The following is a 24,971-nucleotide window of genomic DNA, read 5'->3' on the forward strand; positions in this document are numbered from 1 at the left end:
GTCAGTCAGAAAAAACAGTTACAGATAAGGACAGGTGTACAACCCCAGGGCCATCCCCAGTTCTTCCTGTAACCAAGGGACAGAAAATGTCCAAATCTTGCTCAGGATGTGTCTTGTCCCTTCAATTTTTTTTCAATTAAGCTGGACTAAGACAGTGTTGCACTGTCTGTGGTAATGAGCGTTAACACATTGATGCTCTGCCAAGGCCTTTGTTTTTTTAATGTCCAACTGCTCATTAGATTCTGTTCCTCCTGTCCCCAGGTGCTGCAAGTGACAGAATCAATGGCTAAATTGAAGATTTCTTCTTTGGGATGGTCAGAATCAGCAACAGGTAGACTAATGACAAAAAAAGTAGATTTCTGCTGGACTGTTCTACAGTGGTTAATGATAGAACTAAACCATTAGTTATCCATGCCAAACAGAATCCAAATATAGTAAACCCTTAATACTACAATACTTAATAATAGATGACTTGCAGAGATATATAAGATAACCTCTGAGGCACAAACTACCCCTGCATTCTTTTTCTATTGTTTATTAATTATCTTGGATTCAGCATTGAAATCTTGATGTGGTACTGAAAAAAAATCATTCATACAAGTAACTCTACTGAAATGCAAGTGTTTTGTGGTAGGGATACAGATTAGTAAAGGTGTTTCCAGATCAAAATTTGGAGCCATCACTGAGAGCATCAAAAATGGACGATAAATTATATGAAGCTCAATGGACTTTGAATATTAATATTGCTCAACTCACTTTATAGAAAAGGGGAATGTTATCTTGCACAATGGACTTTCAATTGGGTAGAATGGGATGGATAATATTTATTTGGCAACAAGTCTTTCAGAAAAGACCACTGCAAAAGAAGCAAATCACCCTGATTGTGCACTTAATATAGAGGATAAGACCTGCCATGTGTTTCCAGTTTGCCCAATATTTTGCTTCATATTGTAAATGATTTACATGATGCGGCCTAAACATCACTGAAGTAGCTGGAAGAGTTATGATATCAAGCGGGGGGAAGCATTTATTCAAGATTAGTATCTTCTGCATCCTTACATTCTCACAACAACCTCCTTCTCAGCAGCATGTCCTGGCCTATCCTGTACAGTGTACTATTATTAAGTTGTTTGGCCATGCTAATGTTGTTTAAGATTGTACATCAGTGCATTATCAACATTTTAAAAGGTCAAGTTATCTGTTGGTGTACCTTAATTTTGTTTTAATTAAAAATAAAAATCTGCTCAAAATCCAGCTATCATTCACCTTCCACTGCTATTGTGTTACAGTCTGGAACTAATAATAATAATGTCGTGGTCAATACTAGTCTTCATCCTTCCAACAGCACAGCCTAAGTAGATCTGTACTTCAAGTCAAGTTGCCCTTATGGTCCATCCACTACAGTTCCCATGGCAGGCAGAACGGGAAAATTCCCCCATGACTAAAAAGGCATCTCAGTTCCTGTTTTTAAAGACTCCAGTTAATCCAAAAAAAATGCAGTAAATCTCAATGAATATAACTAATCTTTATTTTTCCTTAGTGACTTTTACTCTGAAAGTTTCATCTCTGTTCTCTGTTTTCGCTGTCAATCAGTTTTCGTTTCTGTTCATTGCTGTGAGCATCACTGGCAAGGCCAGTCTTTATTGCCCATCTCTAATTGTCCCAGAGGTGGTGACGAGCTGCTTTCCTGAACTGCTGCAGTCCATGTGGTGTTGTGGCATCGATAAACCTACCATTAGGAAGGAGTTCCAAAATTTGGAATTGAAGGAAAGATATGCTTCCAAGTTGAAATGTTGTGTGAATTGGAAGGAAATCTCCAGGTTGTGTCCCAATCACATTTAGTTTCTTAATTCAAATAGCAGCAGTTGATGATATGCAAGGATGGACTGCGAATACAGACTTGAGACATTTTGTCCATTATACGCAAAACATGTTGCATCGCTTGCCTGAAATTTTCACTGCTGCATGTAAATGTCTCCAAAGATCAGAGCCTTTTGAAAGTTTTAACGTTCCATTTGTCATTGACAAATATCATAAAACACTTTGGAAATAGGCCCTTGAAATTTGATATTTCTATTATTTCCTCTAAGGATATTGAAGCTGAAATGCTGAAAGCTTCAGGTAATTACAGGTCCTGTGACCCAGAAGAGAGTGAGGCATTGTCTGAAGAACCAGCAAACAAACGAACAAAATCAAACGAGAACATTGATGATCAAGATGCATCCCGTGAACTTAGTCCAAAAATAGAATATGTCCACGATGAAGAGGATGTTGAAGTGAAATTGGAAGAGGCTGCATTTGGAAGCGAACCAGAAGAAGGAGAAATTACAGACTCAGACAAAGATCATTGTACAGATGAAGTCTCTGAAGAAGAGTCAAGTGAAGATGATAATGAGAGAGAAGGTGAGTGAACTTACTGTGTGATTGTATTCAGTAATAAATACCATTTGGATTTCTATAAACCAGAAACAAGAATCAAACAATTGTGCAGACTTGAATTTATGCTGTGGCAATGTGGATTCTTTTAGTCACAAAATAATGAAAAAAATGAAACGGTAGAAACAGTGATATTCCACTTCCTTGGCAAATGCAACTCTGTGCTAGTTTGCTCCTTAATCTCCACTGCCTGGATCCACTAAAATTAGCATAAATTATTAGGGTGGTCTTGTCATTTAAATAACATGCCATTTGTTTTTTTATCTGAAACAATATTTAAACACAATTTTGTTTTTCAGTCTGTTTCCAGTGATCCTAAATTCATAATATTATTAACATTGCTAGTTCTTTGCCTATATCATTGCATGTTCACTAAATATGCACATGGGCAGATAAGTTTGTGTAGTATTTTGTTTTGTGCTCAAAACATGATGTACATACCTTCAACCTCATGCACTTAGTTTGACTGTATTCTGGCAGTCTATTGATCTCCCTGCTCCTTTGCAAGGAACATTAGCTTCCAAAAGTCTCTAATTCTGTCACAAGCACAAGACAACACTTGTTCTATTTCATTGAAGCATGTGTCTTAACTAATAAGAAGGAAGTCTTGGAAATCACTGCATTTCAGTCTGCTGTTCACATCTGACGCTGCTTGCTCTAATGAATTGAAGTCTCCAACTTGACATGTCTTTTGTGCTATTTCCTTTTCTCTGAAACCTGTTTGGTATGATCATGCAGGGTTGAGATATTTTGAAAACACTAGTGTCATAATTCTGTTCTGCAGGACTGGCAGCCTGTCAGGCATGGCACGTTTTTAAAAAAGGGATAAAAATTGAGTCAACTTTCTGAGGAAGGTTTTAGTAGTTTCCACTGCTGTCACCACCTTCCAGTTGCTTGCAATGTGAGCAAATCAATATTGCTTTGGAAGATAACAAAATTCAAACCAGAAAATTGTGGTTTGATATTCCATAATATGCCAAATATTGTTTTAGGCATTTACTGTTGTCATCCTTCAGAAGTTGTTCTGGAACCTCCAGAAATTAAAGGTTAATCTCCTGGATACTTCTGAGTTGCAGAGGAGAAAAATCACCAGGGCGTTTAAAAAAATGTTTTACTTTGATTCTCTTTAAGCATCTTTGTAGGTTTTATCAATGACAGAGATGGAGAAAAGGGCTCTTTTTGCTGGGGAGAAGTTGTTGGAGGTGGGATTATGATGTGATGGAATCTTCAGGAAAAGTTCTAACCTGAGTCAGCAACCTTAGCTGAAAGCAGTGTGAGTCAGCTGTGCTTATTCATGAAATGCAAGAAATATTCTACAGTGAAGGAAAATGTCTTCCCATTTAATAGATTATTCTTAGCTTTATGCTTAACAAAGCAGATGGTATCATGAGCTCAACTAAGTGTATTATTTTCCTCAAAGGATTTCAAACAGCTCTGATCAAATCTGAGATGTCTTCAAGGCAAATCACTAAGGCTTATCACATATTTTCACTCTTTCTCAGTGCTTCAGTGCATAATATATTCTCCAGGCATCTGGATCATGTTGAAGTAGGAATCACTGGATGCTCTGTTTCTAGTCCAATCCATCTTGCAGTGACACTTCTGTTTTCACAGTCCAATTCATTCTTAGTTCATTCTTTTTGACAGTCTTCCCTGTTGTAATCCACAATGAGAATCAGACGACATGCTTCATTTACTTTTATTTGAATCTTCACTTGCTCTGGACAATTTTCATCTCTTGATGGCTTCTGGGACAGAAGGGTTCACATAAGCATCCAGATCATCAAAGGAATTGAGTTGCCTTAGTTAGTTCTCGTACAAGAGCTTGTAATAGACTTTCAGTTGTTGTATGGGCTTTTCCTAGAATTACACGTGAAGGCTTCTTGAAGCTTAAACAGAATCTCTCTTTCATAGTGGTAATGCTTGTGATCGTTCTCGGGTTAAGCTTTCCTGTCCGTTAGATGGTGGTTGTAACTTTCACATGTCTGTTTTAGAAACTTTCGCCATATCAGCTTGTGTATATTCTTTGTTCTCTGGTAATAGTGATTTCAGCAACACTTTATCACCAAGATCGTATAAGAACATAAGTAATAGGAGCAGGAGTAGGCCAATCAGTTACATTAATACTGTGGCTACAGGACCAGGTCAGAGGCTTCTACAAAGAAGTTATTAATTGAATGGTACTTTCTCACAAGCATATTGGTGTTAAAAGTCATAAAACAGAATAAGCTATCTAATTATAAAATGGATTTAACTGTTCAAGGTGCAGAGCCACACAAGTCTTTAATGATCTGCATTTGGCTCCAGGTCAGCAGGATGCTAACACTTTCTAGGTGGAAGCAATCATAGGTTTGGGAGATGCTGCTGAAACCTTGGCTGGTTACAATAGTGAGAAGTCTCACAACACCAATATCTCACCGTTGTTGTTAGGTTAAAACTCTGGAACTCCCTACCTAACAGTCTGTGGGAATACCTTTATCACATGGAATGAGGTGGTTCAAGAAGGTTGCTCATCACTAGCCTCTTTCAGGATAGCTTGGGGTGTGGGATTAAAGAAGATGCTCATTTGGACAGTCAGTGCATACAAGATGGTCTGAGTGGCTTCCTTCTGTGCTGTAAGGATTCTATGGATTCTAAGTGCCATTAGCAATAGGCAGTAAATGTTGGCCTTGTTCACAGTGATGTTCACGTTTTTAAAAAAATCTTTTGTTACACAAATTCATCTTTTAAAATCATAAAATTTCAGTTTTTAGTTGCTCAAAGATTTGAACAATTAAAACTATTCTAACTTTAGGCCATTTTTGTATGGCAAATGGTTACATGATTTTGTTTTCCCAGTTAGACATAGTTGCATTTCCCTAACAGGTTCATGCATAACACTTGTTGATCATCAGAGATGTTTATTAATCCAGGTTTAGTGATGATTGCCTATATCTTCAGGACCTTCTTTTAGTCCTGCTGAGTTTATCTGCAAGTTCACCGTATAATTCAGTGCAACCCCTTCATCTTGAAGTGGCCTAAGCTCTGTCTTAATTTGTTGATCATATTCTGTTTGGATCCTAATATATACCAGAATAGCAAATATTTGACACATTCTTTACAATTTCTCCAATAACTCCTCACACCTAAGGTCAAGGTGATGCTAAGCTCTTTCAGTTTATATTCTTCATGCTGCACTTAGTGGCATATTGCAATGAAGAAACTCTCTAGCAGTCCCTCTCTTGTTGATTTCATTTCTGTGTAACATAAAATTGCCCTCCAATGCTTCTGCACTGTCCTTTTCTTTGTTTTACTGTTTCTGCAAATAGTTTTTGGCTTAACGAACTGAGATCTATATGTTTTATTTCCTCCTTCACCCTGACCTCTATTCAAGGAAATAGAGTCAATCATGGCAAAAATGTTTTCGTGCAATTGGTAAGTTTGAAATTATTCCCAATGATAGGCCGTAGAGAACAAACTTGAGTCTAGATTTGTTTCATTTTAAAATGATTCACAGAAGCTAAACCCCCAAAACCATGGGCTCTTATTTCGTGTAGTAACCTTTTATGTGACACCTAGTTAAATGCCTTTTGAAAATCCAAATGATACCCTCTATTCACGCCAATTTCAAATGTGATGCAACACTACCAATCTTGGGCTAACCTCCAGCATTGTCATGATTTTGACCTGCTGCAGACTAATGTGTGCGTTGTTGTTGTTGAAATATTAAATATTCATCAACACTGAATATTGACAGCGACTAGCCTTTAAATCAGAAGAAAATAAAGCACCACTGTAAAGAGCCTGTAACCTGACTTTAGCATGTACATTATTTGGTGCTGGTCAGTTTATATTTCTGATTTTCGATATTTGAAATATTTTATTGTAGTCTAATGTCATCTTGCTAAATATGTAGGACTTTCATTTGATTAGCATGACACAAATTATGAACTATCTTAAAGCAAATATCCATGTGATGCACTAAAGCTTATCTTAAAGGTCTTAATTTTGATTGTCCTATCTGTACAATTAAGATTAATCATTTCTGCCCTATTCCCAATTGCTTTCCAATGTATAGGTCAGCTGTGGCCTCCATGCATTCGTGTGATAGTGGTGCGATCACCAGTTCTGGAACCTGGTACACTCTTCATCATCACTGCAGTAAAATCAGCTACAATTGGAAGGTACTGGACAGAACATTATCAATCTTGGTACTGCTATGCCGGTTAAGCAAGGTTAGCCAGTAGAAGGTCAGATGTTAGATTCCACGGTAAAGAATTTCACCTGGCCCGTGCTTAATTGTTCGAGCAATTTTTTGTTGGCAATGGGAATGTTCTCTTTAGTTTAATTATTATCCTGTTCTGCTATCTTGTGATTAAATAGCAAAACACATTCTTGGCTTTATTTCTTCAAATGGTAACGCTAAGAGACATCAGAACTTTCACTATTGCTGTAAAGAAGGAGGCCATTCAGCCTATCATGTCTGCCTTGGCAGACATTGATGTCTTGAGAATAACCTTTTAGAAAAAAAAGTAGGTATTGTTCCTGTTTTCTAAACTGAAAAACTTTTTGAACTCTACTTCTGGAACATTTGCTTCAGAACAGGTTGTATTTGATAGGTCTCTATCGTGTCACAAATATTCTGATACTTGTGGGTTTCCACCAGACTTGGATTTAAATAGTGCCTTTCATGAGGTCATCTCTGGAGCTCCTTTTGGTGTAGTGATCAGCAATGTTTTCAGTAATATGTCCTTAGAATAATAGAACCCCTACTGTAAAGGTGGAGGCCATTTGGCTGCTCGAGTCTGCACTGACTGACAGAGCATTTTACCCAGGTCCACTCCCTTGTCCCATTCCTGTAACTCCATGCATTTACCCTGCATATTTACCTAACCTACATATCGTGGGAAGTTAAGAGGAAATTTAATGTGGCCAATTCACCTAACCTTCCTATGGAAGGAAACCGGATCACCCGGAGGAAACTCACGCAGACACGAGGAGAATGTGCAAGCTCCACACACGCTGTCACCCAAGGCTGAAATTGAACCTGGGTCCTTGGCATTATGAAGCAGCAATGCTAACCACTGTGCTCCTCTTATTACAGTGCAACTTGTTTTTTTTATCCAGTACTGTGAAGAAAGTTGATTCAACCACTTTCTAAAATACATCAGGATTGTTGTCTGCAAAGCTTCCTACTCTGCTATTACGGTATTTGAACAAATGAGGAAGGGCCTCACGCCCTTTGTTCATTTGCTTCCTCCTAAGTTTGCCTTCCACAAATGAATCTCCTGTTCTTTAGTCTTTGATTTCGAACACCTTGTGCCCGTCAATTTTTGTGCACGTCTACTTAGTTTTTACCACTTCAGCTCTCATCAAGAGAATTGAATTGCAACTTCAGAATAAGACCTTAAACACATCATGAATAAATTTGATCTTGTGGCTTAGATGCCTGGCATAAGAATGTAAAAGTAACATCCAGTAGTTTTCTTTCCTTCAAGACTATGGGATATTAGTTCGCCCATTTTGAATGTCTGTTCTTTCTGTGGGGCTTACCAGTGATAAATTCTTCAAGGGAGTAAATCTTATGGGTTTACATGCCTTTAAACAATTAAAGATGTTTTATTTAATGATCCTACCTGGATAACATAAATGCTGCAATTTAGCCAAACATAATAGCTATCTTTTTACATATCTAGGTAGCAGTCTTTTTTTGCCAAAGAAGAATAGAATTAAGAGCTTGTCAATTTAACTTTAAAACCAGAAGAAGACTAGGTAAACTGCAATACTGATGCACTCTGTTGAGTTTTTACTATAAAGTCTGAAAGGTACCTGCACCATAATGAGTAAACTACTTCTACGTGTTGCTTACAAGAGTAGTCAGTGAATAATGAGTGCTGTATTTATATCTAGTATTGGGATGTATAATTCTCATTCTAACTTCTAATTTTATATCATATAATATTGATTATTAATTTATCATTCTTAATCAATTTCAGCAAATTTGTGTTTAGCATGGGCGACGTGGTAGCACACTGGGTAGCACTGCTGCTTCACACTCCAGGACCTGGGTTCAATTCCCAGCTCCGGTCACTGTCTTTGTGGAGTTTGTACATTCTCCTCATGTCTGCATGGTTTCCACCGGGTGCTCCAGTTTCCTCCCACAGTCCAAAGATGTACGGGTTGGGTTGATTGGCCATGCTAAAATTGCCCCTTAGTGTCCTGAGATATGCAGGTTAAAGGGATTAGTGCGTAAAATATGTAGGAATGTGGAGGTAGGGCCTGGGTGATCTGTGATCAGTGCAGACTTGATGGGCCAAATGGCCTCTTTCTGCACTGTAGGCTTTCTATGATTCTAATTAAAATTCCAATTTGCAAAACTACAATATTGAACATGCTGAATATGGGGGTGGCAATATTTGAATTAATGTCTTAATACTGCAGAAAATACTTGGTTTTTTGTTATAACGTGATAAAGGGCGGCTGACAGTCCTCTGGATATTTACCGGTTAAACACATTCTTTATATCCAATTTTTTTTTTAATCTTCTGCGGTCACAGCCTCCTGCTTTGAATGGGACATGACAGCTGATAGTTATGTTGAGATGTAGGCTGGGATTTTCCGGTCCTAGCCACAGTGGGAATCACAGGTGGGCAGAAAATTGGATGGACCAGCCAAAGATCCATTGATTTTTGGGTGGGATTTTCCGGTCCCATGGCAGGTGAGACGGGGAATCTTGGCTGTAGTGATTTTGAGAACAAGCCGAGAATATGCTGTTCCCTTAAATGATTTTATCAACTTTGTGTGAAATCATCTTGACTTGTGTTACTGGAACTCCAGAAAATGAAAACAAATGCAGCGTAGTGTATGTGATTTAAGTTTTCAAATCCCTGACGGAAGTAAAGAAAAATGCAATGTGCATTTTGTTTTAATTTGTTAATTGTGATTCTTTCTACTTAACAGAGAGAAAGATATGGGCCATGCAATCAGAATAGCTGAAATTGGAGTGAGTAAGGTTAGTAATGTAATCACATTAAATTGTAAACATGAAAATAGAATGGCATTAAAAATATTGAGACTAGTTTCAATGTAAAAGCAAATATTTTGTTTTCGGCAACAAATGTAATATTTACAGAACTTCCTTTTCAGTGGCATATTAAATTACCTACCACTTGAAATCCATTTTTGGTACGTGTGTATATATGGTACATCTCAGATTGTGAATTTTTTAAAGTCCCAAACTACGAGTATGTTTATTTCTAAATCTTCTAATTCCTCTCTCTACAACATCTATTTATCCCTTCCTAACAGCACTGTGGGTGTAGTTACAGCACAGGAACTGTTATGGTTCAAGAAGGTGACTCACCACCACCACCCCCTTGAGGGCAGTGAAGGATGGCAATAAATGCTAGCCTAGCCAGTGATGCCCAGATCACTTAAAATTAGAAGCTGAGTGATTAATCAACGCACGGATGAGATAGCTTTAGGAATCTCGCCCATAAGTTCTCATGTATGGGGAAATATTTTATCACAATTTGTCCCCTGTTTCTTCACTGTTAGTGACAGTTCATTGGGTTAAAACCCTGGAACTCCCTTCTGTGGAAGAACTGCAGGGATTCGGGAAGTCATCTCACCCTCACCTTAAAGATAATTAGGATTGGGCAATAAACTCTGGCCTAGCCATCCTGTGAACAAATAAATAAAAAGAAATGTAATATTTTCACCACCATGGATTGATACAGCCTAATGGTGCTGGGAACTGCAGGTGTAACTTTGCATCTTAACATTCTATGCTGTTATAAAGTAGTTTTACATTTTTTACGTGTTGACATATTGGTCTTTGGTTTTTTTTAATGTCCTGGTTTCCTTTTCGTTTAGTTCCATGCTGAAGTATACTTTGACCGAGATCTACAGGAATACATGCTGGTAGACCAGGGGAGCCAGAATGGGACTGTGGTCAATGGGAACAGAATCCTCATGGTATGATTGTTATTGTAATAGTTACTAAGATGTTTTGCTAACCTTCCTCAACATTGTGTGTGGGAGTGTGAACACTTACCATCTTACCAGAAAAGAAGAATGAAGTTAGTTTTGTTCTGAGAAAACTGTTCTGTGCAGAAATTAATACTGTTTTGAGTTCAGAAAATTCTTCATTATCACTTCAATTTTATATATTAAATTTATTCATGGGGATGTGGGGGTTGCGGGCAATTATTGCTCATCCCTGATTGCCCTTGTATTGAATAGCTGGCTGGGGCATTTAATAGTTAACCACATTGCTGCAGACCTGGAGTCAGATGTAGGCCAGACCAGGTGAACCAGATGAGTTTTTACGACAATCGACAATGTTTTCATGGTCACCATTCAACTTCTAATTGCAGATTTTTATTGAATTCAGATTTCACCATCTGCTGTGGTGTGATTTGAACCAAGGTCCCCAGAGCATTACTCTGGGTAACTCAGGATTGCTAGCCAGCGACAATACCTCCAAGCTATTGCTTTCCCTTTTCCTTAAATATGTGTTTTATCACAGTATGTTCTGCGTGTACTCTTCATGGTTTTTCTTTTTGGCCATGTGGGCATTCTGTGAGTTGTCAGACAATTAGAATTCTCAACTCAAAGCCTCCACACCCAATGCTCAGCCCGAGCCCTTCTCATTATATAGTTCTCTGCTCTAGTGACCGCAATAACAGTAACTGGATTAAACTTTATTGTGTGGACAGAACTTTGCATTCACTTTAGGAGACATTCTGCAGAAAATGATCTGCTTCTAAGATTCTAGTTTGACAATCAAAGGCAAAAAATGCACTGCTTCTCAGAAGTGAGCAGAAGCTAAAGTTAAGATTTATAAGGTTGACTTGGGAATTCTTAACTTCCTTGAAGCTACACAGCTGCTTATGTTACTGAATATCATCAGTCATGAGATCTGGTTCTCCAAGTCTTGGGAAGCTGATGCTTTATCAAGTTAAACCTACCACCATTTCAGTTCAATCCTGAGTATACAGGTTGGCATCAGTAGATAAGATATGTGATGCAATAGACTCAGACATTGTTCACTCAGTGGCCCAGGGAGGTTTTACACAGATTAGAACGTAAGAAGTAGGAGCAGGAGTAGGCCATCTAGCCCTTCGAGCCAGCCCCGCCATTCAATAAGATCATGGCTGATCTGAAGTGGCTCAGTTCCACTTTCCTGCTTTCACCCCATAACATAAGAACATAAGAAATAGGAGCAGGAGTAGGCCAACTAGCCCTTCGAGCCAACCCTTAATTCCCTTGCCTACCAAAAACCTATCTACCCGTGTCTTAAATATATTTAGCGAGGTAGCCTCCACCACTTCAACGGGCAGAGAATTCCAGAGATTCACCACCCTTTGAGTGAAGAAATTCCTCCTCAACTCCGTTCTCAACTGTCCCCCCTTATCTCGAGGCTGTGCCTCTAGTCCTGTTGTCCTTTCTGAGCGGGAAGAATCTCTCTACCTCTACCCTATCCATCCCTTTCATCATCTTTTACGTCTCTATAAGATCCCCCCCTCATCCTTCCAAACTCCAACGAGTACAGACCCAGTCTATTTAGTCTCTCCTCATAGTCCAACCCCCTCATCTCCGGTATCAGCCTAGTGAACCTCCTCTGCACTCCCTCCAAGACCAAAATATCCTTGGATATTAGTGCAACACAAAACCCTTCATTTAACTAATATTTAGATTTTTGGAAATATTTCTTGATTTTAGCCTGCAAATTAATATTAAGATTTCAGGAAGATCGTTCTCTGCTAAGTGTTTTGTTTGATCATACAAAAATGAAAACACCTTCTGGTTTATTTCTGATCTGTGGAAATTATTCAAAATACACCAATTTCAGTCAGATCTGTGTTTGGTATTCATTTAATTCAAGTACTCTACACCTCTACTATTCTGTGATGTTTTAACTGCAAAATAACATGTAACTAATATTTGCTTGTTAGCCATCTATTTAATGTTTGTAATTTTTTTCAGCCAAAAAATAAATGTGGTCCTCATAGGTTGGAGCATGGTGATGAAGTGAAATTTGGGGAGACAGTATTGTCTTTCCATATCCATCCAGGAACTGATACTTGCAATGGTTGTGAGCCAGGCCAGGTTAAAGCACACATGCGTCTCAATAAAAAAGAAGTATTTACAGGTATTTGAATATGGTAATTTCTTTATACTTATGTTTTTGCTCTATATATCCACTCTTGTTCTAAAACTGATGAATTATTAATAATAATATGCAATTATGCCCTGATTCCTCACTAATATTATCCCTGTTTGCCTGTTAACTGATTTGGCAAAAATGAATGTTTTGTATTGAATCAACCCTTTGAGCCGGATTTATCTACAGTTGCCTACTGTTAACATGCATTTGGGCAGTGAGAGGAAGAGCTGAGCAACTATTCTTGTCCTGTGCAGGTATGATCAGTTGCAGCTGGAGAATGCATGCTGAATGCTCAACTGCAGATGGTGACACATCACAAGTTTAAAGTGACTTGGACAGACTGCTCAGAACAGTGATTCGCATCTCAATATTCCTGTTATTCCCTGTTGTGCAAAAATCATTCTAAAAGTGTCAGTACCTGTAATACCCCTTTTACCTGTAAGCAGTATTGCAATTGGAATTTTAAGTATTAAAAAACTTACCATATAACAGCTACAAATTTCTTTTGGCACTGTATTGGCACAGAGTTGATGTGCCTAAGCATGCAGTTGCATGACAAAGCCAGTGGGTGGTAGTCCAAGAATAGGTTTACCTTTAATAGCAGAATCTCAAACTAAGGAGGAAAGGCAAGTGTCAATAACTTATAAATACTCTATTGGCACTAAGTCCATACCTCAGATATTCTCTGCCAACTTTCTGAAGAATTTCTTAGCCTACCCATCCTGTTGGAACACGTGCCTCAACATAGAAGCAGCAAATATTTAAGGTGAAGAATTGAGAAACCTCAGTGGTGGGAAAAGATGCCCTTGGCTGCATTTTGTAGCTCCTGCAATGTCTCCACATGACCATCTCCCTCATTGTGAAAATGTAAATCCTGTTATTGAACTGAAGCCTTCCATCTCCACTGGAAAATGATTATTTCCTATTGAAGGGTTCCAATCATAGGGGCATGGATACAAAACTAATATGAAAGATTTTGAACTAAAATAAGAGTAAATATGCAAAGTTACGAAGCTGTACAATTCACTTCAGTGGTTAACGATTGCACTATAAATCGTCATTTTTTTGTTTTACTTTGTCGCGTGTATTAGTACACAGTGAAATGTATTGTTTCTTGCGCATTATATAAACAAAGCATACCGTTCATAGAGAAAGAAAGAGCGCAGAATGTAGTGATAAAGTCATGGCTAGGGTGTAAAGAAAGATCAACTTCAGGCGAGGTAGGTCCATTCAAAAGTCTGACAGCAGCAGAGAAGAAGCTGTTCTTGGTTGGTACGAGTATCTTTTCCCCGACAGAAGAAGGCGGAAGAGAGTATATTTCTGGGATGCGTGTAGTCCTTGATTTTGCTGGCTGCATTTCTGAGGCAGCAGGAAGTGTAGACAGTGTCATTGGATGGGAGGCTGGCTTGAGTGATGGACTGGGCTTTGTTTACGACCCTTTGTAGCTTATCATTTAAATGTAGTTTAGTAAAAGTATCTGCAGTACAGAAACAAATATTGCATCTGTCCATGTAATATTTATGCTCTATACAAGCCGCCTCTCGCCCCTTTTCTTTCTCTTACCCCACCAACATATGTTACTTCATTCCTCCATGTGTTTCTCTAGTTTCTGTCTAAATGCAGTTCACCTTAACTAGGTCTTGTCTGTGTCAGTGTTTATTTTGTGTTTGCCAAACTGGTTTGGGTAAATGGCCTGTTTCCATGCTGCAACTTTCAAATTTACCTCTGCCACTGAAGGTGGGCATAAGTAATATTTTTGCCCCATTTGTTTGTATACCTCAAACACTAATGCCTGGATTTTAACAAAACTTGGTACACTTGGCCCAAAGAAGAACTCAGTTTTGGCAAATATGTGGATACAGATCTTGGAATTTTTTAAAAGAATCTCTTAACATTGGGAGGCCGGGCAAATATTGACTTTTTTAGAATAATGTGCATTGTTTTATTTAGTATGTTGTTTATTTTAGAATGTTGCAGATTGTCTCAGCGCCTGTGGTGGAATTTGTCACATGTCAAAATTTGAGCAGTGTATTCAGAGCAGGTTGTTGGATGTGAGTGTGGATTGACCTGAAGCCACTTCAGTGAAATGGAAGTTCTTAATGAAAAGGTCTTTTTAACCTTTTATACTGACAGAATACCAACAAGGGAGGGAAAAGGGGGAATCCTGGAGGAGGAGCTATGTGTGTTGGATTAACACAGTGTGACAAAGAATGCACTCTACTGAGTGCCATCTTCACACTTGTTAGGGCAGAATCTATTGCTTGTCGTCTTGTAATGTCCTAATCTGTTGTATTGCTTTTTCTTTTGTTTTTCGTTAGCTGCTCCAGTGCTGAGTAAACAGGACAAAGATAAATTACGACGTCAAGAGTTAAAACAGATTCAGGTCAAGTATGGATTGCAGGTGTGTTTTTGCTGAATTGTTTCCATCAGCTCACTGTAAAAGTTAAAGTTTATCTATTAGTCAGAAGTGAGACTTAGATTAACACTGCAATGAAGTTACTGTGAAATTTGCCTAGTCGCCACACTCCACCTGTTTGGGTCAATGCATCTAACCTTAGCAGTTGCATAATTAAAAGTCTTTCTACCAAACATTTGACAAGTTAAAATACTGATCACTTTTTCAAAAATGCCTTTAAAATGGTTGCACTCAAGGTTTTTTAAAATTTATCCATTCATGGGACGTGGGCATCACTGGCTAGGCCAGCATTTGTTGCCCATCTCTAATTGCCCTTGAGAGGTGATGGTGAGCCGCCACCTTGAACCACTGCAGTATGTACACCCACTTCTTCTTTGGCAGTCCTTCAGGGTGGAGGGTGATTTGCTTCCACTCTGGGGAGTTGGGTTCTGCAGTGGTTAATCTGCCAATCCCAGAGTCGCAGACTCTACCACAGGTTTGACAGGTGGTGTTTGATGAGGTGGGTGGGTGGGATATTCTGGATTCTGTGCTGTTTTTCTGCTGTTCGCATTTAGTCTCTGTGACACACGGTGACACTCAAGATGATTGGTACCTTCATGGATACTACTTCTTCAGTTTTTGCGTTCTAAGGCAAGTGATTTCCCCATGTTGATGGGGATGTTGTATTTAATTAGGGAGACTTTCAGGGTGTTTTTTAGCATTTCCCCTGTCCTCCTAATGATCACTTGCTATCACAAAGCACTTGTTTCAGGAGCCTTGTGCCAGGCATGCAAACAATATAGCCCACACATCACAGCTGGTCGAGCACGATCAGTGCCTTGATACTGGGGTACTTGCCTGGGAGAGGACGCTCACATTGGTACACTATCCTGCCAGTGGATTTGCAAGAATTTGCGGAGGCAATGTTGGTGATATCTCTCTAGCGATTTGAGGTGTTTGCTATACATTCTCCATGTTTCTAATGCATATGGGAAGGTGGGGACCATGGCTGCCCTGTAACAATGAACCTGGTGCTAAATTTGAGGTCTCGGTCTTCAAACTCTGTTCCTCAGGTGTCTTAAGACTGCATTGGCGTGTTGATCGATGTTGGATTTCATTGTCAATGTCAGCCCATGCTGATAGGTGGCTCCTGAGGTATGGGAAATGATCTACATTGTCCAGGGGTTCAGATAGGGGGAAATTGTTCAACCTCTGACATCTGACAGCACAGTAGCATAGTGGCTAGCACTGCTGCTTCACAGCTTCAGGGACCTGGCTTCAATTCCCGGCTCGGATCACTGTCTGTATAGAGTTTGCACATTCTCCTCTGGCTGTGTGAGTTTCTTCTGGGTGCTCCGGTTACCTCCTGCAGTCCAAAGATGTGCAGGTTAGGTTGATTGGCCATGCTAAGAAATTGCCCCTTAGTGTCTGGAGATGTGTACGTTAGAGGGATTGGTGGGTATAATATGTAGGGATATGGGGATAGGGCCTGGGTGAGATTGTATTTGGTGCAGACTCGATGGGCAGAAGGGCCTCTTTCTGCACTTCAGGGTTCTGTGATCTCCAGGCCAGAATCAAGACCATCCCAATTTCTGCCATTGAGCTGCAGCCTGTGCATGTACACACATCCAGAGGCCGAGCTACAAACCATCGTCAACGCATTCACCAAGGTCTCTGAGAGAATGGGCCTCGCACTAAACATCCAGGAAACAAAGGATCTCTACCAGCCAGTTCCTGCCACACAAACTGCCCCCCTGACTATCAAGGTGAATCCCTGGAAATCCTTCTAACGCAGCAATAGTGGGCAGTAAGAGGAGAGATTCCTGCTCAGCCCTGTGATTACTGACATGATGGAAAGCTGCGATATGCTTGTAAAAACTGTGTTGTAACAGCAGCATAGACTCCTTGACTGATTCATGTGACTCAATACCACCACCACAAAATGTATGTAAATACTGGATAGTTGGGACACTGGGTTTTGTTGCGGGGGGGGGGGGGGGGGGGGGGGCGGGGGGGGGAGAGAGCTGTGAGGCTGAACAAGTCTTGAGCAAAAAAACGCTCTCGATTCCAGCTTCACCAATTGCCTTGGCTCCTATCTTTACATTACTCTGACCAGCATCTCTTTTTGCTGATCTGTCTTCTCAACCCCTCATGCATTCTTTGATCTGTCCCTTTGGTTCGGTTATCTCCTTGGTCGCTAAGTCCAATTAATGCCCTTGATCTGGACCCTCTGGGACACTAAAGAATTTTTCATAAAATGAGCCCAGCAGGTCACAGTTGAGATTAGTGTAAAAGATCTGGATTATCTCAGTTCTCTAAAATATACTGGGTGTTTCTACATAAGTAGAAAATCTGAAATTCTCTTTCTGATGTGTCATATTTGTGTTAATTTTCAAACAATTAGTAGAACTACCATTTTATATTTAGAACAGCACATATGAAGAAGACGTATTAAAAAACTCAGTATACAAGGATCGAGCGGCAAAACGCAGGCAGGTTGTTGGAAGTGATGGCATCTACAGAAGAGATGATGCTCCAGCTTCAGTCAATGTGTGAGTATATAAATGAGCCCAGTTGTGACTCCACACTGAAAATTGGTGGAACTTTCAGATATTCCCAAGTAATTACTTGTTCATTTTCAGTAGAGAATGTTAATTGCCTACCAAGAATGATATTTGGCGTTTCATAGACCAGTCTTCAAATAGAATAATGTTATAATGCTGTTGGATAAAAAGTCATTCAGGGTATTATCCATTTAAGAGATTCACACTCTATTTGGTTATATGGCCTTTCACCATTGTATTATTTATTAAGCATTGTTCTAGGTTGCACTTTGTTTGCAAGTGGCAGCATTGAAAACCCAAAAAACAAAAGCATTGTAAAAAATTTCTAAATTAACAATTCTATTTAGACTGAGGGCTGATCTTATAGAGGTGTATACGATCATGAGCGGCATGGATAGGATGAATGCATTCAGTGTTTTTCCCAGGGTTGAGGAATCGAGAACTACAGGGCGTAGGTTTAAGGGGCAAAAGAATTAATGGTAACCTGAGGAACGTTTTTACGCAGAGGGTGGTACATACATGGAATGAGCCTGGATATCCAGGTTCTTTATCTGGAGTCATGAATAAAGTCAAAACACTATGGAATTGTCAGCTGCAGTTTGGAAAACAGATAGTTTAAGCAGCTTGAAAAAGTTTGAAAGTAGATGGGTCCAATATACTGCTTCGAGGAATTTAATATTCTGGGTCAAAATAATTGACTTGGCTGTAGCAACTTCCTATATGTCACTAGACAAAGAACAAAAACAGCCCGGGAAACAAGCCCTTCGGCCCAACGAGCCTGCGCCGCCATTTTAACAATACCAGTCCCCCCCCCACCCATGACCCTTATCTATTGTTTTATGGCAATCCACATTGAGGGAAACTAATTTAGGGACAATTTATTACTTCCAGTCAGCCTAATAGCACATCTTTGGGGTGTGGGAGGAAACCGGAGCACCTAGAGAAAACCCATGCAAGCACGGGGAGAATGCGCAAACTCCCACAGACACTGGCCCAAATCCATGTGTCTGCACAGCAAACAGTGATAGTCACTGAGCTGTCGTGTTGCCCAGCATCTGGTCCAGTTTAAGCACACACTAACGACATGAAGCACTAGGCCAATCTCGAACATTCAAGAGCAGCCCAAATACGACCCATCGCGTGTATGCCCCTCATTGGACAACAAGGCGGATCGACTTAAAATCTGTGAATGAAAAGAGAAAAAACATTATTATCATACCATCCACTTACATTACCAGGGATGTCCCAGTGCTAATGAACCTTATTTAAAACAATGTCCTATATCCTCCCATCTCCAACCCACTCATGTGCCCAAGTTACTCTTAAACAACTCTAGCGTGCTTGCCTCCACCACCTTACTTGGCAGAGCATTCCATACCCCCACTACCCTCTGTGTGAAAAACCTCCCTCTAATATCTGTGTTATACCTCTCCCCCCTTACCTTAAGTCCATGTCCCCTCGTACTGTGTGTCTCTAACATAGAATAAACAGAGGTAAGCTATTTCCTATCTATACCCTTCATAATCTTTATATACCTCTATTACATCCCCCCCCCCCCCCCCCAGTCGCCGTCTTTCAAGGGAAAACAGCCCCAATTTGTTCAATCTTTCCTCATAACCCAGTCCTTCCATATCAGGCAACATCCTGACATTTTGATGTTATTGTTAGGTACTTGATGTCAAGAGTAGCCACTCTCATCTGTTAGTTTCATCTAGTGGAAACAATCTCTCTGCTTCCATCTTTTCTATTTCCTTCATAATCTTGCATGTTTCTATAAGGTTTCCCCTCATTCTTCTGAACTCCAGTGAGTACAGTCCCAGCCTACTCAATTTCTCCTCATAAACCAAACCTCTTAACTATGGAACCAACCTCATGAATCTCCTCTGCACTCCCTCCAATGCTTGAATATCCTTTCTTGAGTAAGGAGGCCAAAACTGTACATTACTACAGGTGTGGTCTCACCAGCACCTTTATACAGCTGCAACATAACCTCCTTGTTTTTAAACTGCATCCCTTTTGCAAAGGACAAAATTGCATTTGCCATCTTAATTGCCTGCAAACTAGTTTTTTGTGATTCGTGCACAAGGACACCCAGGTCTTTCTGCACAGCAGCATGTTGCAATTTTTTACCATTTAAATACTAGTTTATTTTGCTGCTATTCCTACTGAATGGATGACCTCACATTTACCATCATTATACTCCACCTGCCAGTCCCTTGCCCATTCACTATCTATATCCCTTTGCAGATTTTGTGTCCTCTGCACACTTTGCTCTATCACTCATCTTAGTGACATATGCAAATTTTGACACAGTACTTGGTCCCCAACACCAAATTATCTATGTAAGTTGTAAACAATTGCGGTCCCAACACTGATCCCTGAGGCACACCACTGGTCACTGATTGCCAACCACTCTTTGCTTACTGTTAAGTAACCAATCCTCTATCTATGCTAATACATGACCCATAACACCGTGCACCATTATCTTACGCAGCAAGTGTTGGTGAGGCACCTTGTCAAATACCTTCTGGAAAGCCAAATGCACCACATCCGCAGATTCCCCATTGTCCATCGTGCACGTAATGTCCTCAAGGAATTTCACCAGATTAGTGAAACATGACCTGCCTTTCATGAATCCATGCTGTGTCTTCCCAATGGGACAATTATATCCATGACATCTGGATATAAAACATGTTTTGATGTTCAAATTTACACATAAACTGCTGTCTAAAGACAAAATGGAAACCATCAAAGCACTAATTTTTGTATTTATTGATTTTAGGGAAATCGGTGACAGCAACAAAGGGCGAAAGATGATGGAGAAGATGGGATGGAAGAAAGGAGAAGGACTTGGCAAAGAGAGTTGTGGAATTAAAGAGCCAGTAAGTTGTCCTTCCCTTTCTCCAGAGAAAATTGTTAGATATAGGTTTTTTGGATCAGCAAGATTGGAAGCAAATGATGACTTGAGACTAAACAGATAATTATTTATTGTATTTTAAATGACAAAACTATAATATGCAGTTGTTCTTTAATAGAGAACTTGATTGTAAATAGCTGGCTTTTTTCAAACTCCTTCCATGGAAATTGAGTATTTTCTTTTATTGCCCTACGGACAACGGGGAACCTGTTGACTGTAGTGCATCTGGATTTCCGGAAAGCATTTGACAAGTGCCTCACCAAAGGCTGCTGTACAATATATTAGCATGGAGAGGTTTGGTTAACTTAACAGAAAGCAGAGAGTGGGGGATAAATGGGTGTTTTTCTGGTTGGCAACCAGTGACTAGTGGTATGCCTCAGGGATCAGTGTAGGGACCGCAAATCAACTTGCATTATTTGTTACCCAAATTTGTGTTTAACATCTTTTGCCAACAGTCCATTTATCAAACTAGAGGGCATTGTGAGCTCCCTTTAGTTCAGTAGGAAAAACATACCTATTGGTATGATACTGAGCAATACAAATTAGGAAAATTCCATGTCTGACACTTCTGGAAGATTTTGGTGTGTTTGACATTAATTGGAGATGGGAGAGAGGAAAAACATATCAGGGTTCTCTTTATTGATCACTACTGAGTAATGATGCTCAAAAGTATGTGCACATCAGGTGACAACATTCTCTGTCCAGACTTGCTAATGAATTTGGATACCTTTATTACAGTTGTGGTGGAAGTACGGTAAAGGTAAATGTACAGATGCTCAAATATATTTCTGGATTGTGGTCTAGTGCAAAACCTTTTGAGAGCAGAGTCGACATGTAATGTTCAAAAATTGATAAATTTACATTTAGGTTTTATTTTACAGCTTTTCAAAGGAAAGTGGAATAAATGTATCTAATAGCGCATCCACTATGTGCCCATTATTATACTATATCCATTTTTCAGATTCAAGTTCAACTTCTTCAGTCACAAGCTGGCTTGGGAGCTACTGCACCAATTTCCATTGAAGATGTGCAAATGTTCAGATCCAAAAAACACAAAAATTGGGCCAAAGCTAGAGAGAGATTTGCTGAAACTTTTCAGCAAGCCACAGAGCAAAAGGCAGAAGTGAAAACATCATGGGTCAAAGGTGAAAATGTAAAGGAGCAGTCTGAAGACTCTGCCATAAGTTAACTTGTAAATAAGTTTCATCAACTGGTGTTTCACTTATGTACTAATATTTTTAAATTAAATATGTTTATTCACTAATTTCAAGTGACTTTGTTGCTACTCACATTACTATGTTCCAGTCTTAGGATGCCCAGCCTACTTTGCTATATATATATATATATGTATACACACACACACACACACACACTATACTCTTTCCATGAAGAATTTCACCTGAAAGTAAAATCTCATCAACTAACCGCATCCCCTCACATCTGATAATGTTGTATATGTTTTTGCTCCAAAATGAATATTGAAAGAGGTGAGGTAACATTTCTTGAAACTTCCCATTACAAATGCAACATAAATAGCATGACATGAATAAAGTCCCAAATATTACTGAAGCTGCTTCTGCCCCTTCAAGTTAGAGCAAGGATTAATGTCTATTACTAGTCACAATGTCCAGTGAATTGTCTAAAAGTGTCATGCAGTAGCTTTTAATAGACACAAAAAAATTTTGCTTTGTATTTCAAATGTGAGTTTTCAACACAAACACATCTTTTTCACAGCTGTATTTAATACACTAAACTCTTGCCAATTACAACATAAGATTGGTGCATGAATCATGCTGCTTGCAAAGTACAAGTGGAGCGGGTAAGAAAGCTGGAGTTTTCACTATGTCCTTAATTCTGGAATTGTTTGTTGAAGATAATCTGTGACTTTAGTCTTCACATTACTGTAGCTAATGGATGATAAAAATGCCAATAGGATGGTTCTTCACATTTCTGCACCTTATGTAAAAGTCCATTTTACGATGGTCCATTACCATTAAAACCCAGGAATCCTGGCATATTGAGTAATAGTAGTGCACACATGGGCTCATCTGTACAACTGCCATTTAGCCACATGTGAAGAACATACATTTACAACATCAGTTAGGTGCCATCCAGAAGGGCATGGAATTTTGGGACCTTGGTAGACCATGTTGTTGCTGGTGGTGATGATGAGGAGGATGATGTTGATGTTGGATAGAATACTGAAAGTAGGGATGGTACATATTGCGTGATGCATTTCCAGAAGGCCGGTATCTCCCACTTCGCTTATGCCGGTCATCATCCTCATCTGAAGAATCCTCTCCATACTGGGCCAGGGCACCTAGGCTATCAATGGTCTTGTCTTGCTTGTGGCTTGGAGAAGAGACATGACCTAAATTTTAAAATAAGAATCCCCAAACACCATATAGACAAAGCCCAGAAATATTAAATATAAAAAAATTAGTTTGTGGGAAAGAGAACACATTGTTAATGTTTACAGAAAGTTAATGTTAAAATGAATCATTTGTACAGCACACAATGAAGATGTCAGAAAACCATATCAAGTTGACAGCAGCAGGTGATGTCCCATCAGAAACATGTAAGAGAACACAAGACAAAAGGGAGAATTAAATTCAGGTCAATTGCTACATATCACTATGCTCATATTGTAGCACGATTTGAAATTTTACAGCATGCAAATCATAGTTCTAAACAATGCCCCATCTTTGATCAATCAGTTTCACAAATGCCATAAACAGTATTACAGTAAATGTTAACTTTCACCAGACTGAACAAATTAGGCATACCTCTCTTTCTCCCCCAAAGACTTAATAATGTTTACAGTTTAACAGCCTGGCAAACAGGCCCTTTGGCCCAATGAGCCTGTGCCACCATTTTAACATTACCAGTCCCCCCTCCACCCATGACCCTTATCTATGATTATGGCATTCCACATTGAGGAAAACTAATTTAGGGACAATTTATTACCTCCAATCAGCCTAATAACACATCTTTGGGGTGTGGGAGGCAACTGCAGCACCTGGAGAAAACCTAGGTCATTAAAAGATTATACCATAAAAGTAAGCTTATTTGTATAAATGTGCAAAATTGTGTAGGTTCCTATACCAAAGCCTTTAAAATACCAGCTGGATAAATCACATTTCTAGGGATAGTAAAGGAAATAGCATCACTTAGTTTTTTTAACTAAGCAAGCTGGTGTTGGCACAGGATTTGATAACTGTAAATCCCCTGGCTGGGAGACCTCCATATTCAGTATTAAATATTTGAACAGTTTACTATAAGTGCTATTTCACCAACGTACATGGTGCAGTCCAGGCTTGTATGTCTCACACCAGTTTGAGTTTCACATAGCACAGTCCTGTTGTTAAACACCCACTAAAAATCCATATGTATTCTTTCTTCCTTTAACCAGGGAAAATAAATAGTCTGAATGAAGGCTTATTTATGGTCATTATCAACTATAAAAGGCATGCTTCTACAGGTGTAGTATGATACAACATATGCAGTCGTCATGCTAAAATTGAGAATTGTGTTCTGTCCAATGTACCAATTGAAAATTCACTCCAATTACAGGAACTGCAGTATCCAGGGTTGGTTTAACTCAGCTGGCTGGCTGGCTTCTTCTTGTTGCAGAGCGAGGCCAATGGTGTGGGTTCAATTCCAGTAATGGCTGTGGTTATTCTCAAAGGCCAATCTTATCAACCTTGCCTCTCGCTTGAAGTATGATGATCCTCAGGTTAAATTACCACTAGTCAGCTCTTCCCTTCATGGGGCAGCCTATGGTCATCTGGAACTATGGCGACATTACCCTTGTTTAGTGTCATTTAAACTAGGATTTGAACTTAACATTCCCATCAGATCTGAAATGTTTCTTTAATAAATTCAATGTAGTTTAACCTATCTCTTCACCCTGATTGGAATATTGTATTTCAAAGTCAAATCTCAGTTCCATTGCATGGTTCAAAAACCAATGTACTTGTTTTCACTCTGAATTGACATTCTCCTGTTCCCTAAACCTACTACTTTCTGTAAGAGCACCATAGTTAATTTTTTTCATTCTTTATTTTCAAACATTGGTATCATGTTAGTGAGACATTAAATTCAATTTCAATAACTTTTCAGTTTCCTGTAATCTCAATTTGAAGAAAGCTTTTGTTAAGTAAAATGAGGCTCTTCAGACATTCAGCTGAGAAACATAGCCAGTTTACATATTGTACTGAAACTTGCTTCTCCAGCTGACACAAAATATTTTCTTCAGACCAAAACTGATGCACCTTTTTTTCCCATTAACTACACCAGCAACAGAAATGAGAAACAATAAGCACTAGTTAAAAACCCAAATGAACCAATCATACCACAAGAGACTTTATTAGTAAAAAGAGAACTAGTAAAGTACTTGCCGTAGCCAAACAACTGTCATTGAAGCATACAAAATTTTGAGGGGCTGTTTCCCCTTTCTGGAGAGTCTAGAACTCAGTCTCAGGATAAGGATTAGGCCATTTTGGACTG

At 39.3% G+C, this 24,971-nt stretch overlaps 2 protein-coding genes across 8 annotated transcripts in view; one reads left to right on the forward strand and one right to left on the reverse strand.

The window, feature by feature from the left end:
* aggf1 (angiogenic factor with G patch and FHA domains 1) overlaps window positions 1-21,743 on the forward strand; it is a 47,559-nt gene extending 25,816 nt beyond the window's left edge. For 2 of the 4 annotated variants that reach the window (XM_080189319.1, XM_080189320.1), the window contains exons 8-16: window positions 2,091-2,403; window positions 6,494-6,599; window positions 9,376-9,427; window positions 10,291-10,392; window positions 12,406-12,571; window positions 14,905-14,987; window positions 17,409-17,533; window positions 20,328-20,427; window positions 21,424-21,743. In XM_080189319.1, coding sequence (XP_080045445.1) covers window positions 2,091-2,403; window positions 6,494-6,599; window positions 9,376-9,427; window positions 10,291-10,392; window positions 12,406-12,571; window positions 14,905-14,987; window positions 17,409-17,533; window positions 20,328-20,427; window positions 21,424-21,651 — 1,275 coding nt within the window. In that variant the 3' untranslated portion in view covers window positions 21,652-21,743. Of the gene's footprint in view, window positions 1-261; window positions 332-2,090; window positions 2,404-6,493; window positions 6,600-9,375; window positions 9,428-10,290; window positions 10,393-12,405; window positions 12,572-14,904; window positions 14,988-16,054; window positions 16,834-17,408; window positions 17,534-20,327; window positions 20,428-21,423 lie in introns of those variants that run through there. The other 2 variants (XM_080189321.1, XM_080189323.1) reach the window with 2 other exon arrangements.
* An 81-nt stretch (window positions 21,744-21,824) lies between these two features.
* Window positions 21,825-24,971, reverse strand: part of LOC145343236 (KH homology domain-containing protein 4-like) — a 47,676-nt gene continuing 44,529 nt past the window's right edge. For 2 of the 4 annotated variants that reach the window (XM_080189325.1, XM_080189324.1), the window contains exon 14: window positions 21,825-22,833. In XM_080189325.1, the coding sequence (XP_080045451.1) occupies window positions 22,559-22,833 (275 nt within the window). In that variant the 3' untranslated portion in view covers window positions 21,825-22,558. The other 2 variants (XM_080189326.1, XM_080189327.1) reach the window with 2 other exon arrangements.

Source organism: Carcharhinus amblyrhynchos, chromosome 5, assembly GCF_965287045.1.
Source record: "Carcharhinus amblyrhynchos chromosome 5, sCarAmb.v2.hapA, whole genome shotgun sequence".
Classification (NCBI taxonomy): Eukaryota; Metazoa; Chordata; class Chondrichthyes; order Carcharhiniformes; family Carcharhinidae; genus Carcharhinus; species Carcharhinus amblyrhynchos.